This window comes from Haliaeetus albicilla, chromosome 11, assembly GCF_947461875.1.
Source record: "Haliaeetus albicilla chromosome 11, bHalAlb1.1, whole genome shotgun sequence".
NCBI classification, from domain to species: domain Eukaryota; kingdom Metazoa; phylum Chordata; class Aves; order Accipitriformes; family Accipitridae; genus Haliaeetus; species Haliaeetus albicilla.
Window position 1 is genome coordinate 35,626,629 of NC_091493.1, and position 16,055 is coordinate 35,642,683.

The 16,055-nt window shown below is 40.6% G+C and overlaps 1 protein-coding gene across 2 annotated transcripts in view; it reads left to right on the forward strand.

Moving 5' to 3' along the window:
• The first annotated feature begins 307 nt into the window (after positions 1 to 307).
• The window catches only part of PLPP4 (phospholipid phosphatase 4), a 66,413-nt gene continuing 50,665 nt past the window's right edge, over positions 308 to 16,055 (forward strand). The window contains exon 1 of one of the 2 annotated variants that reach the window (XM_069797111.1): positions 308 to 550. In XM_069797111.1, the coding sequence (XP_069653212.1) occupies positions 495 to 550 (56 nt within the window). In that variant the 5' untranslated portion in view covers positions 308 to 494. Of the gene's footprint in view, positions 551 to 4,711; positions 4,936 to 16,055 lie in introns of those variants that run through there. The other variant, XM_069797112.1, reaches the window with a different exon arrangement.

Genomic DNA, 16,055 nt, shown 5'->3' on the forward strand with positions numbered 1-16,055 from the left:
GGTGGCGCAGAGGGGTCCCGAGGGGCCGGGGTGGGACGGCGCGGCAGCGGCTCCGGCTCGGCAGCGCCGCGGGGGCGGGGAGGGGAAGGGAGGGAGGGGAAATCCCCAGGATCCCCCCCCGGAGAGGGACACGGCGTTAGTCAGCGGGACCCTCCCCCTGTGCCGTGTCAGCCCGGCGGTAGCACCCGCTCCTCGCTTCCCGCGCAGCCGACGGGACGCGGCGCCTCCGTGAGGGGCGGGCAGCCGCTGAGGCGGGGGTCGGGGTGCGTGCGTGCGTGTGTGTGTGTGTGTGTGTGTGTGTGGATGGAGGGACCCGCGCTGCACCTCGCGGGGCTCTGCGCGGCGGCCGCCCTCCCTCAGGACGGCGGGGCGGGCTGCCGGCGGGCGGCGTGAAGGCGGTAGAGTTGCCCCGGGTGCCCCCTCCCGGCCCTCCCGCCCCGCCCGGGGAATGAGAGGCGGCGCCGCGGGGCTGCCGGAGCCCGCCGGGACCCACCATGCGGGAGCTGGCGATCGAGATCGGCATACGGGTCCTGCTCTTCGGGGTCTTCGTGTGAGTACCCGCCGGACAGCGGCAGGGGAGGTGGAGGCGAGGGGGGGACGCGGCTCCAGCGGGTGACCGCCGAGACCGCCTCAACTTTCCTTCGTCGCCCGCGGCCGCTCTGGTGCCCGAGTCTTTCCTCACAACCGGGCGCGGATCGCCGGGCCGGGGGAGTGCGGGGTGAGGCGGGGTCGGCCGCCCCTCAGCGCGGGCTGACGGCGGTTTAACCGCCCCGCAGCCCCTGAGGGAGAGCCACCCGCCGGCGGGTTCGGGCGGTGAGGCGGGGGAGGCCCCCCCCAGGCTGCCGCCGGCCCTCTCGGGAGCCCGGAGCGAGGCGGGGAGGGCTGCCGCCGTTCCCCCGTCCGGGGTTGGGGAAGGAATTTTTCCCCGGGGTGAGTCGTTGCAGGAGCAGCGGGGAGCCCCCCTCTCTGCCCTGGGATTTTGCCGAAGACCTGCGGGAAATTTTTTTTTTTGTCGGAGAAACTACTGTTTGCGAGAGAAGCGTGCAAAAAGCAAGCGACCAACCAAAAAAAACCAACCAAAAAACCCAAACCCTGCTGGTGGTTTCGTTTGGACGATTATAGTTCCTGCTGTAAGGTCTCGTCTGCCGAGGCTGTAAACGCACCTCAACAGCTGGCTTGCAGCAGCGGCAACCCGCAGTGAGCGAGCTCTGGGGCAGGGACCCTCGGTGGGAGAGCTCCGGCTTGGAGCCGAGGAAGGACCTCAGCCTGAACGTGAGATGTAATGGATCGCAGCCGGGTTTGAGAAGCATATCTGCACGCCGGTGGGTGGGAAGGAAAGTCATGACAATCGGGTTGCCGAAAGATGTGCCGCTATCGCTGCAGGAACACTCTTTCTTTTTGCCTTCTTTAGGAGGAGGCTGTTAGGTTTTATTTTGCTCTGTGTACTTCAGGCAGGCTTCCCCCTTTCTTTTCAGGGCTGTACCTGTTTCTTCTTCCTGGCAGCTTGTGTTCTCCACGCATTTGAACAATGAAAAGTTCCGCTCTTCATATAAGTTTGCATTTCAGTTGCTTAACGTTTGAGTATTCTCAGTCTTTGTGATCTCTCGGAAGTATCACAGAAACCGGATCGATTCTGATACTGTTTACTTGTTTGTCTACTTAACGATGGATGCTGTTGGTCGCAGGTGCAGGCAGTAATAGTATAGGGCATCTATTAAGCCGTGATACTGACTTACAGCTGGTGATACTGGGATGCTTTGATGCCATTCCTTTCTGATCCTCTCATGGTTAATGAATAACTTGCACGATTTACTGGTATTTGAGTTTTTTCTGGGTGCTCATTTTGCTTGAATATTGATGCAAACCTTTTGATTTGCAACATGTTTGGTAAGTGTAGTCCACTTCATTTTAGGATAAACTTTGATATCTTCAAAAACCTGTAAGGTACCTTTGATACCTTTCAGTTCAGTTGCATCTTTCTTTGAAAGTAGACCTGTTCCTCTCAGCAGAACTCTTTTCTGGAATATATGGAATTACAAGGTGAGCAAAGACCTCAGAATCTGATGCTGCATCAGAACCTTTTCTTTATTATGATTGTGTGTGTAATTCATCACTTGCACCCTCCAGTAAGACATCTCTTCATATAGCTTATTACCATGTAATGTAATCATGACCCATTATAAGTAGTAATTTCTTGGTTATGCTTGTTTTCTGTCTTCATTTCCTCTTTTAAAAGATTCTGTAATTTTCACTATTCTTTATACTGTTGTTCTAAAATCAGCTGAGGTGTGGCTAAAGGAAAAGCTTTTGGTAGAGTTGCCATAATGGCAAATGCCTGTGCAAGCAATTCTCAAGTTTTCAGATAGCTCAGCTCCTGCCTTCTTTGAATTCTGGGGAATAATTCTGACACTGTAATAGGTCATTTAGAGCAGTCATTGACATCTAAAAGTACTGAACACCATAGTGTTCTAAATCCACGTTGGTGCTTAGTTTCATGAAGAACTGCACTTTATTTGCCTGTAATGGTTGCAAGAATATAATCTCTAGGTAGACCAGAAGAATAATTTTTGTCTTCAGATAATCTTAACACCAAAGTAATCTTTTGCTATTGAAATAGTATTCAATATTTGTCTTAGTTTTTCTAAAGAGGCAATTACAAAAGTTTCAAAATACGAGTGTTTTAGGGGCTTAAATACTGTGTTTTCTGTGGTTTTGTAGGCAGAAGGGTAAGGATTTTTATGGAGTGTTGAGTTGACTGAAATATCTCTTCAACAATGAACAATTACTGGTAGATTTGGAAGCCCTGGAACTGGAATCCATGCAGCAGCAATGTAAGGTCTACTGCAGAACCTATTTCTAGGAATGAAAAGGGTGTACAGTTCCCACCTCCCTTGGAAAGGAATGCCATTAACATCAATGATTTGAGGCTAGTAGGTCTGAGATTATCTCTGTTGTTAATGCCAGCTGTGACATAGAAACTTGCCCACCAGGAACTGGACTGAAAAGAATTGGTTCATTCTGAAAAGGTATTGATGGCTTTGGGTCACTATCTACCTTTGTAGTGTTAAAAGTCTGACCTTGAAGGTAATGGTTCCATAGCTGTTTGCCAATCATGAACCATCTGTGCCTCCCAGATGTCTCTTTATCTTCAGCCTACTGATTAATATAACTCAGAGTAATATACTGGCATATTTTGTACCATAAAATGCAAAAGAAAAAGGTGCATATTCCATGTTGTAGTTTAGCTTGGTGATAAATGTCACTTCATAAAAATGGAGGTGTGAAAACTTATGTTGATGATTGCTGAAATTGAATGTATTGCCAATTTGAATGTATTTTACAGCAACAACAGCCATATTTTCTATACTTAAGACTGGCAACCTTTTTTCCCCCCCAGTTACCATAATTATCAACTTTAGTCATCCCACCAAAGGCAAAAATCTATACTTGTTATTTAAGATCTCTTCTATCATGCAAATCAACACAAGTAATAATACACTTTTTTGATGGTTGTGTATTGGTTGGGATGAATTCAACAGACATTCAGGGAGGATAATGATGACAACTGACTCACTTCTAGATGTTGTGTTCTTAGCAATTAAAGACTGGTTTAGGTATCGAAATTAAGCAACTCAAGCTTCTGTGTGTTCACAAAGATCTGTGCTGAAGGGCATTTTAGCCCTTAGGATTTACTACTGTTGAAGGAAGGATTAGTTAGGAGAGATTTATTAGAACTACAGCTGCCTGAAATTCAGAAGCAGGAGTTGAAAAAAAAAAAACCAACAACAAAACCCAAACACAACTGTTGGCAGTCAAAAACATGCTTGATGCACACTTTACTGGAAAGGTAAATAGATGTTCTTTTAGTACCGTCAGCAAAATAGCTCTCGAGACACAGGTTACAAACTGTAAGGAGAATAGTGATATTTCTGTTCTGCCCTACAATTTTTCCCAGTTCCTTAACATCAACAAATTCATGTTTTTTTTAGTTTTCAAAATGTTTAGCCTTACACCTTTTGACTGGGCTGAACGATCCTAACGAGCGTAGGTGGTTTGCTACTTACTAGGCAAAGAACATTCTCACGCTATAATTTGACCGTTACATTGTTACTGCATTATGCAGTTTCAATTATTTTTTCAATTAAACCTTGACTTTAATCAATTCTCACTTCGTATTTTTTGTTTGTTTAGTTTTTTATTTATTAAGATCTATCTGATTACAGAACTGGATTTTTTTAAAGTGATATTTTTCATGTAAGGTCTCAGAAGTAGAAATGGTCTGTTGTTTAATATAACAACTGTTAGCGTGTATATGTTTATAGAAGAAATCAAACACTAATTTGAAGAATGATTGAATTAGGGTCTTGCATCTCTGTTTTCTTCATTTTGTACTTATTCCTATGACCTGGAGCATCTTAAGACGCCTGATTAATGCTAAAGCATGTTACACGTGGCCAGTCTTTCATCTGCTCCACATGGGCAGTGGCATTTGTCACTTACTGAATGCTCGATGAAAGCAAATTGTTTTGACTGACTTGGTTTTATTGAGTTAAGGCAATTGTAAAAAGATCTGTGAACAAATCCGGTATTTGTACACAGGAGTGATGCCCTTAAAACAATGTTCTTCATCTGTCCTAAAAATTCGTTGAGTGGTAGCTCAGAGTGTGCCTGTAATTGCCAGCAGGGATGTCTTAGTTTCTTAGGAAAATACATGTTGTTCTGCTTTAGGTGTCTCCTACAAGGAAAAATTTTTCATCTGTTTCAGAAGTTTTAGAAGACCACATCATTGTCTTGGTAGGAAGATAGAAGAATTTGCATGTGTTGTAGTATATTTAGCCCAATGACTTGTCAACAGCATATTGCTGATGTTTCTAGAGCTAATTGATTTAAAAGACAGTCTTTCAAGGATTGCTTCATCAAACCTTGAGCTCTTCAGTGAGTGTGATGTGATTAAAATATAAATGTCATTCAGAGTAATTGGATATCTTCCCTACAGCACAGTCTCATTAGCAGCCTCCCTTGGGAATAAATGTTTATCTGCAGGCTAACATACATATGTATTACACACATGTGAGTGTACAGTATTGACTAATGCTGACATCTTTAATGTGTGCGCCATGTTCGGACTCTGGTTTAAGTAAATAAAAGCTGATTCTGTGCATGTTGGGTTTCTTACAAGTTTACAATATTAAGATTTTAATCAAGTTATGAATATGCATGAAATGATTTAGTATGGAAAGCTCTTTCAAGTAGCTTTCTTTGTCATGGGTTGTGATCTTCTGGATATTCTGCATATGTTGCCTTCGTAAATGATACTATGTATTGTCTTGTTAACACAGACAGAAAATCAATTAGCTGAGGAAATTCCACAATGCTGCACTCTGCTTTACTTTTCTCACAGTTCGCGCTTGCCTTTTCTCTGTCATATCTACCAGATTTTTGGAGGACAGACTGAGCTGAGAATCATGAGCAGTCAGAGATCTGTAGGTAATATTAGCAAAATGGTATTGAGAAGAAATCGCCACTCTGAGACGTTAAGATTTATTTCCTAATGCTGACACAGATGCTGCCAAATTACACAAATCAGTTGGACCAAGATTTCAAAGCACCTTTTAAGCCTAGGCTCTCCAGCTGAACATTTCAAAGCGAAGTAGGTATTTGGCCACATGAGCTTCTTAGTCTTTCTGTGTCCTACATACTCAATTTGTGTCCTACATTCTCGATTTAAGTATCCCGTAATTCTGACTTTGTTTAGAACCTGATTTTTGGCTTCTGATCTTGAAAGTCTTGGACTTATTCCTCTGTACCCTAATTTCTCATCAAGAAAGGGAGAGTAATACTTCTTTTTCTCACCCTTTGTTCACTTAAGTGATAAATTCTTTGTTGTGAGGTATGTGGACAGTAGCCAAACTCATTGAATGTTGAATATGCTTGGAGCTTTTTCAGTGTTAGTTTCACAAATAGTAATGATAATAGGAAGTGAGAACATCAACACGTTTGATTACTAAGCTGTTTAAAAATAGGTACTGTAGTGTAAACCATAATTTCGATGATACTAAAATGAAGGAAAGATTTAGTTTCGTGGCCCAGGTGGAAGTCTAGTTCACTGAGTAGGGTTAATGAACAGTTAAGGGAAAGCCCTGCTATAAAAAAACCCTTAGCCTCTCTGGTGCTTAGATCTGAGAACATATATCAAAGGTTGCATATTGAGCTCCAGTGGCAAGCAACAGACTTGTTCCAGTGCTCAGCAGTCTGTTATACCTTTGAAGTGATGGAAGAATTAGAATGCCATGGAGCTTCTGTAGCTCGCTGAATGCAGCTGATACATCACAAAGTAACCCAAATTTTAACTTTGCTCAGCTCTGCATCCTTGAGAGGTTACTGCAAAAACAGAAGGCCATAAATACCTATTATACCTTGTGTAATATGAAGCACACAACAAAACGACTGTGTGCCTGTCCTAATATCTATGAAATATCACCAAGCTAACAGAGACACTTGGTACTTGCTGTTCCACTGAGCTGAAGCTTCCGTTTCCATTGTTTTCTTATTTTATTTATTGAAACTAGGGTAGGATTTTACTGACTTAGATAACAGCTATTCAGGAGAAAGCGCACCTGAATTTTGTGCAGACTTCGGTCTGTGCAAAAGATAGACTATTTTACAACCTGTTGTATCAATACTTTTAGATTGTGGAACTAAGTTTATTTCATTTGTCTTCCCTGAGTTCCGGGGCGGGGAAGGGGGATTTAAAGCCAGGAATTCTAATTGTCCTGTTAATAAGATGAGATTTACAGTTGATGTCCATGGCTAAACTCACAGCTGAACACATGCTAAAAAAGGATGTTATTGTAAATGCCAAAGCATCTGCTCCAGATTTTTGAGGAGTAAATGGTGACTTTGTGTCTCTTCTCATTGAATCCTATTTACTCGCTGACTTTGGCAGTTTGTATTTATTTTCTCCCAGCCGTGACTGAGGATGTTTTATAGTGAGAATGCTACTAAGACTGACAGGTTTTTTTGTGAGGGAAACTTCTCTTCAAAACAATTGATTCTTATACTTTGATGTAAGCACAGTCAAGCTGTAGCAGAACTGTGTTTCTTATGGCAAAGACCTTAATAAAAAGTACGTTCTTATTGCTGAGAATGCACTCGTAGCTGGTACGGTAAACCAAGATATTTATAGTCTCCCAATCTGTTGGTGACTTTGAAAAGTGAGTACTCAGAAATAGTTGGCAGAATTATTGATGCTAAAAGTGGATTAAGGATTACACTTAGTGTGCCTTGTAACATTTTCTGTAGTAAGCACTGTACTGGTACTGAACAGGGGATGTTTGAGTGCCATATCTGTATTGACAAGAATTAGTGGACAAAGAGAGAAAGCTAAAGACAACACATATGTCCGTAGTTAAAGTATTGGTTGTGATCCACTAATGAACATCAGGCACTTACACTTGAATGATGAAAGAAAGCTTCACTGATTCCTGAGTAACTGCTTTCAGGTGATCCAATTAGATTGTCCTCATAGAAGAGACAAAGGTGTCATCAGATGTGGCACTTGAACTAAGCTTTTCACCCTTACATGGGTTTTAAGGTACTCTCCGTTCATGTTTTTCCCTTGCCTTGTAAATGGTAAATTTGTGATCATTGGACCACAAGTCATTGCTGTGCAAGAAACTCTGACTGATCTATATGATTCTGCAGAAAACTAGATTAGGAAAGTTTCTTTGTTGTGAATCAGGTTCCTACAGTCACTGTATATTGTATTTGTTTATTTGTCTGCATTACAAAACACTTTTAGCTTTTACTATCCAAATGGCTAAATATTTTCCTTGTTAAAATACCACTGAATTTTAATTAAAATAGCATATAGATAAAATGCAGTAAGTGGGAATTGTTTTGCTATAAGCTAGAGTAATAGGGTTTACAAGTGGTGTTTTCATAAGTGACTGATTAAGATTACTTATGTACGTGAATTTCAGAGAGTTGGGGAGGAGTGAGAAAGATGGTGAGAGGGGTATAGAAAACACCTTTTCTGAGAAAAGATAGAAATAATTGAACTGTTTAATCTAGAAATCTGGGAGACATGGCGGTGATCTTCACATGTAAGCAGCTGCTATAAAGATGTATGATGAAGGCAAGCTGCTCTTCATGTCTTTGGGAAATGTACAGAAAGGAAAGATTTTTAAACTTGTAGCAAGGGAAACTTAGGCTGAGTGTGGGGAAATACAACCTAATTGTAAGGACCTTTGAGTGCTGTGATAGGTTGCCTGAGGCATATGTAGAATCTCCACTGATGGAAATTTTAAAAAGCAACTTACACAAAATTATCTTGGGAGTATTTTACATAAAGTTTTGCTTTGCTGCACGGCTGCGAGGAGACAGACTAGCTGGCCTTGTAAGCTGGCACAAATCAGCTTAGTAGACTGAGCTTTATACTGCCTGAGAGTGTCCTGGTGTGCAGGGAAAAGTTGAAAGCCACTAAAGCAAAATTTCTTGTAAGAGATTTTTGGCTCCTGTTGATGGGCAGAAAAGGAATCGGTGTTAACCAATTCAAAGTTACTTGGAGAATACTTCAGCAAAGACTGAGCAGATCCCTGAGGTGATCCCTTCTGGCTGGAGGACAGCGCCATGCCAGTTACCACATTCTAAATATTCTGCATTGATGAGATTGTGGGGGAAATGAAATCCTAAATTAGGTGAAATGTTTCACTCTGCAATCTTGCAGTTCAACATTTTACTCTATTTTGAGTGAAAAGTTTTACTACTTCTTTAGAATTTATAATGGAGGTGTAAATGTCAGCTCAGAAATATTTCAACTTTGAAGGATTTGTGGCACCCTGCCAAGTGTTGTGAAGCCTTGCAAATCAAAAACAACAGAGGAGAGTATCATTTGATATAAAGTGTTATATTTTCATTAGCTGCCAATTTTCACTAATGGGAGAACAGATCTAATAGCCTGACTGTACTCTCATAGCCTGCAGAGAGGCCATTAATAATTCCATTCATCTAGCGTCCAAGATGCTTTACAGGCGTGTGACTATTGCTATTGGACTTCAGTGAGTGCTACTAAATGCTAAAAGTGATGTTCCTATTCCCCATTACTATAACTTTATAGCTTTTTTTTTAAAAAAAAATCATTATTAATGCTCTGGAACATGTAGTTATTCACACAAGTGTTTTTGGATTGAGTGATTTTAATATGGTTGGATTTGATTGTGAATATCATTATGCAGGTCTCTTATTCCCAGAGAATAATGAAGTCATTGCATTCAGCAACTACGAAGGAAAAACTGGAACAAAATAGCATGCAAATTTGTATTACATGTAGTAAATAACTTGGCCAAAAAAAGTGTCTCTTTATTAATACTGAAGTGTTTTACTTTAAAATGCGCATTTTTAAATGCATTTTTTATTAAAATTAGTTTAATGGATGCTGAAACAAAATATTTCACTTCGTTTGGGTTAAAATGATAAATCCCTGCTTGACCAAAAGTTGTTTTAATTTCAAATAAAGAAACTCTTGATTGAGCCTTCTAGATTAGGCCATAGAATTTCTCCCCTCTGTCACTTCCTTACCAGCTCCGGAGTTTTTAGTCCGAAAAAACGGTCTGAGAATGTGTTTTGGCACTTAGCTCTAGTTGTGGAAAATGTGTTTGATGCTACTTAATTCTCACTTTTATTCAGCCTATACCCCTCAGGTACAGCATTATGTGGGGATAGGCTTCACTGCCGTACAGGTCCTCTTTCAAGATCATGTCTCTGTCTGTCCATCATATGTTTAAAGGGAACAGTGGTGCATAGTGAATGGGATACAAATCATAAATGTTCACATAATAAACATTCTAGACTAAATATTACTTGGCAGCAAATTATCAAGTTGTGTTCATATTATTAAAATTCAGGTTCTGGCGAAAAGCTGAGTCAGTGAGAAAGCAAATTTCTTGTGTAGAAGTGGTAGGTTTTTGATATGGGGCTTTTGAAGAGGTTGGGTGGGTGGCAGTGGCTGAAGGGAGACAAGAGCCTGCAGCATGGAGGAACATATTAATGTGTTGCAGACACTGCTCCTGAATAAGCTGCTAGGGCCAAGCTGATGCTTCCAACTGGTTAAACCTTGTTCCAAGCAAGATCTTAAAGAGCTATCTCAGGAGGGAAAGGGGTGAGAAGCTTTGAAGTAACAGTGAGCTCCAAAGGACTTCTGGAGAAGGAGTGATGCAGGGACAGAAATAACTAAGAGGGAGAGCTTTGGTCACTAAGAGAAACTCAGCATCTTTGTGACTTTAATCCCTGACTTTCATTTCAGGTCCAAACCTATAGTCAATAAGAGTGTGGCACGCAGGTATGAAAACAGAAGAAGCTTTATCAGACTACTCAGCTCAGTCAAACTGCTACGCAGCTAGGATAGTTGTCAAAGGAACTGTTGAGAGTTGTTTGGCTGAAAACAGCTTGAGATGTAATAAAACAAGCATTAAAAAACATAAAAAGCAAAATTTTGACTGTCTGTAGTGTGTTTTCGTTCATTATTGATATGTGCTTAGGTGATTTAAGCCTGTAATATGAATTCTGTTTTTCACTTTAGAATAATGTACAGCTACAACCTTTGAAACTTCTAAGGGCTACATCAGTGTTCATATACTGATGATTTCCTCTCTAATCCCTCCTCCCCAAACACACACATGAAAATGGCTTTTGTGAAATAGCTTTTGTGAAATAGCTTACATCATAGGGTATATTTAATAAAAATAGAGCAGAGAGGCAACAATTAATACCATAAATCATGCTTTTTATTAACTAAAATGAGAGGTAATGCAATGAAAACAGTAGCCAATAGTTTTCTCTTTGTTGGTATCTGTTATTTCTGTAAGACTATCACTGTTGATTATCTCTGTTACAGTAGTGCAGCTGTACTGGATTGCCTTAAGTAGTGTACATTGACATAGTAAGTAGCAGCTCTGACCTGCTTGCCTTCTGCTTGAAGTGCACCACTGCTCCATGTGAGCAGGGATCACGAGAACTGAACTGCTTCAAGAGCAGCTAACTGCCAAAATAAATATCTTTTTCTTTCAGAATGGTTTATTTTGTATTCTGCTGACCAGTAAGCAAAAGATGCAAAGATCACCTTCAATATTAGGTCAAAGAAAGTTTTAAAAATGTAAACCAAGCCAAAATATGTCCATTTGACTCACTTTGCAGTGTTTTTTTCCTGTCTGTATAGCCACCTTTATCTCCTGCTCTTCTGTTCAAAGCTGCAATGCAGCATGACCAACTGTTCCCTCTTTGTTCCTTTCACTTTGCTCATTTCCAAATATTCTGCTTCTGTAAGAAATGATGATGAAAAGGTTGTATCTAAGCTAGTTAAGTAGTTTAATGCCTGGATACCTATTTTTATTCTCATTAAATGGGAATTTAGATTCAGTCACTTCATACTGGCAATTGATACTCAGCGATACTTGGTGCTACTTGCATTCAAAGTGCTCAGCCTGTGAGCAAGGCGAATATATGGATTGGAAGTTTTTGGATTCTTTCAGGCGCAGAAGAACAACTGGCTGGCTATGTCAATTGCTTGTTCTTGTGCTGTTCATGCATGCTCAGATAATCCTTTCCCTTTCCTCTTAGGTTTAGTATGACTGAAATAATGTCACAGGAAGGAAATGGTTTACCCAGAGAGTTCAAATGCCAGGGACTGAGAAAGCAGTAGAGGGTATAATTTAGGTACTAAGGCAACTAACATTAAGTTCTAAAACTCCAGGCTATTCTCTTTTTTTTTCAGCATTGTGAAAAGATTGCTGGTTCACTATTTCATATTAGGTGTTCTAAGAACATTTGCCTATTATTTACATATTATTTCATAAGCTGCAGGACTCATGTTATGAATCTACATTGTTGTTAGTTCAAAATCTGAGCTTTTAAATGAGCCCAGACTCCCCACCTGTTGCCTCCTTGCTGATTCCTTTAATTCATATTGTTTCTTGAATTTGGACCAAACAAGGAAGAAAAAAATTGAGCAGAGGGTTCGGGTCTGATTTTAACCTCTTTCTGTTCATATGTATATTCCACGTGGGTACATGCGGCTCAAGTCAAGTGCTGTAGCAGACTTGAGCCTAATCTTAGGCACAACTGATGAAGCCTTTATAAATACAACCCCAGATGCTATATCAGAGAAGGGTCCAGTGGCTCAGTAATCATTGAGAGACACTGACTGGCACAGACTCCATCATCTAGTTAGACATATTCTGTTTGAAGAACATCTCGCATCATGGTTGGCTTTGTTGGCCCAGTGACAGTACAGCTCACCCTGACTGGGGTGCAAGGAGAGTAAAGAGGGTGGCCATTCATCTTTGGAAGAAGTCATACCCCAATATATGTTTGTCACATCAGTGGATATGTGAGGCAAATCTGGGAAACCTGCTAGTAAAACTGAAAAAAAATACTGGAAACTCTCCTCTTTCAGCACATCTGGGAAATATGACAGCCATGGTAATATGTAGATTTTTAAAACTGCATCAGAATTTATTTTCAATCCCTTCTTAATCAAAATGATTTCTCATATATCTGAAGGGCTAATGTGGGCATATGTGCTAATTAAATGTCACACTGCAATTGTTAGATAATTTAAAATATTCAGAAATATTTTACATCAAGTGATACTGACTCATCTGAAGCCAAACCTACCCTTGAGAACCAGTTCTCTACTTGACAGTGACATTAAATAAAAAAAAAACCAAAAACCCCAACCAAACAAAAATATTGCTCCTGCCCTTTGCCCTTATCAGTCCCATGATTTAGTGCCATTGACTTTTGGCTCCTCTCTACATAAAAGTGCACCCACAGAATTAAAAGTGGGGAAAGCTGTATGCATTCAGATTAGATTATCAAATGTTGTCAGGAAGTGGTATGAAGGTTTTGTTTCTAGCTTCTTAAAAATACAGAAATGTAAAAAATTCTATCAGCCTGCACTATTCCCAGAGCTGTATTGACATTGAATAGGGACTGAATGAGACAAGCTTCTTGCAACATTTTTCTTACCATTTACTTTCTGCCAGTATTCCTCTCAGTCTTTGTAAATACTTGTGCCTGCAAACAGAAGGTTACTGCATGTGAAGAGAGGCATCAGATCTTCTCATTTCTATAGCAATAAAAACAGCTTCTGAATTATCTTTGTAGGGTGTTCCTGGTGAATATTAACTACCTTGTCTCCTGCAGGACACTCAAACCCAATAAATAAAGCTCCATATTTGGATTATAGATTGTTAATCAGAAGCGGTAGGTGTATACACTGCATGGCATTGTATGGGGAAGTAAAAGTATTTAGCTGTTAAAAAGGTAGAGATAATTTATTGATACAGCTACTTTTGTATCTTTTAGTGTGAATGTAAATTAATGAATTGGTTAGAGTGCAGTTACAAGATGATGGTTATAATAATGTTTCCATCAAAGCCTATGAAGAACCAATAAAACGTTATTTTCTGTTCTGATGTACATGCTTCTTATGCAATCAATATCTATTGCAATATAAATTCTAATACGTTTTAGAATTTAACTCTTTGCTTTTGATTTCCATAGAGAAGTTAAAGCTTTTGCTTTCCTACTTGAATGCTTGTCAGCAGTGCATACTTGGCATATGTGAATACCAGTGCAGTTAATGAGCAAACTACAGCGTTAGGAGTCTTGCTTTGATCCTGATACTGATGCTTGCTGGAATGAATTGCCCTACCTTGCCTTGTAAAACAGTCGCAGAAAACATCAAATCTCTTGATACCCAGTGTTATGCCTTAACCATAGGGAAAGTTCCTCTTTCTAGCAAAACTGGAGTTTATATTATTGAAGTTATATTTTTAATTCATGTCAGCTTCTTCCTTGGTGAAATTACAGTTCATCATTAATAATTGGGCCTTGGTCATATTTTTTGTACCCCAATACACAATTCCCTTCTTGATGGCTGAGGAACTGTAGATTTCTCAAATTACTTTAGAAATTAAATGACTTGAAATTCTTTCCTTATGCCAACCTCTGTGCTAACACAAAGCTATCTCATCATGCTAATACGCATAGACAGCAGCATTTCAGAAACTGAGCTCCTCCAACTCTGTGATGAGCAGAATGACGGTGATAAACCACAGGCATTGTTTCTCATCTCACCTCATCACTATCCTGTCTGCTTCAGTTCTGTTAATTTTGCATTCCAGGCACAGACCATTTCAAGCTTTTAATATTTTGTCTGTCTTTGCAGGAGTTCCTAAAATAACCACTAAAAAGTTATATTTTTTTCCTTAAAATTACCTATAGGGAATAAACAAGATTAGGTTTTCTCATGGTATGAGAATAAGTTATTCTCTCCAGGTATATCAAATAACATGACATGAATACTTTTGCCACTATTAGTACGTTTCAGAGTGGGTAAGTTGGAAGTGTTGGATCCAAATGTGAGTAAAGGTGGTGTGCATAAGCAGTGTTCAACACAATGTACCCAGCCAGTGTAAGCACTGGGCTCTTTCTGTTTAGCCTGTGTCACTTGTTGGAAACCCCTAAAGCAAATTCTTTCAGAATATAATTTTCTTATCTCCACAGCTGCTGTGCCCTATGATGTGTTCTGCTTTATGGCTCTTCATTCAAAATGTGGCTGCAAATCTGTTGCGTGAGAAGCTCTGAGTTATGTATTGTGTATATATTCTGTAATTAGGCCAACCTACACAGAGCCCTACCAACTTCAGCATCACTGATGCTGCTCACAACTATGCAGGTTTAGTGTTAGGACAACTGATTGCACAATTTAACATGGCAGGTACACTATAATAGCTTTTACTACTAGATTTGAGACCCAGTTTGGAGAATACTCAAAGCAGTAGCCATGTAGGAAAGTGCACAATGGAGTTCCAGTAGCACAGTTACAGCTAACCTGTTTCTGCGGGAGAGGCAGTGGTGAGTTTGCTCACACAGAGTTCTGCAGTCAGGGAATGGTGTTCAGAGCCAAACTTTGTTTTCCACAAGCCCTCAGAGGTGATTTATAAGAGAGGTTTATGAACACCTGCTCTCTCTTCATTACTTGTTCCAATGAGGAATTGCATCCAAAGCCATTTTAGGATCAGATCTGCTTATCAACAGATGAAGCTTAGGAAAGAGGAGGGTTGGTCATTAGGTATCTGGTATAAAAGACTGAGTATCACAGTCACAAGTTCATGTTCATTCTCTTCTGGTGCTTTGTCATGCCATGTGTACTCCTTTGTCCTGTCTTAGTTATTGTCACTTGTTACTTGGGACAAGCCTTGTCTGCAAGAGACAAGGCAAGAGGCAAAAAACCCCAACCCTCCCGCCCTCCCCAACAAACAGTGTCGTCGTCCCCCCCCCCCCCCCCCCGCCGTACGTCCTTTAGTTGATGCTCAAAACCAGGAAACAATCCCTAACCTTCCAGCACCCTGTGAACTCTTCTGACGAAGCAGATATCAAAGTCCCCAAGACTGCCAGACCCAAAGCCCCTGTGTGATTTCATATTGTTACTCGCTGAAAATGCAGCTGTTGGCCAGTGGCAGTCCTTGTAAGGCTAGTAGGTGCTTCTAAGGTGAATGCTAGTCATGGTTTCATTGCTTCTATCTATAGACTGGTAGCTTCTATCTTGCTCTAACAGGACACAACGATACAATCCTAATGCTGGGCGCATCTGTCCTATTCCCGTCCTGTTCTTGTTGCTAGTTTGGGAACATACTTTTCTACTCTTAATATTTAAAGGTTTCTACCTTACCAGCTTTGCCAGTGAAGTACTGCTTATTGCTCTTTCTCTGATCTTAGCAACTTCCAAATGTCATTGCTGCTTGATTTCATGCTGCTGAATGCCAGGGAACGGTAGCTACTGTAAGCAGTTTTTAAAACAGTAAGGTGAGGTGCTAAACAATACCCTGCTGTTACTTATGGGAGATGGAAACCATGGTGGAAGCACGGGTCAAAGACTCTGTGAGGATATTTATGCAATGTTTGATTCATTCACTACCATTGAATGGCTTCATAAAAAAAAATTATTAGTCCGTATTATCACAAAACTCCTGTGTACTTTTACCTGGATC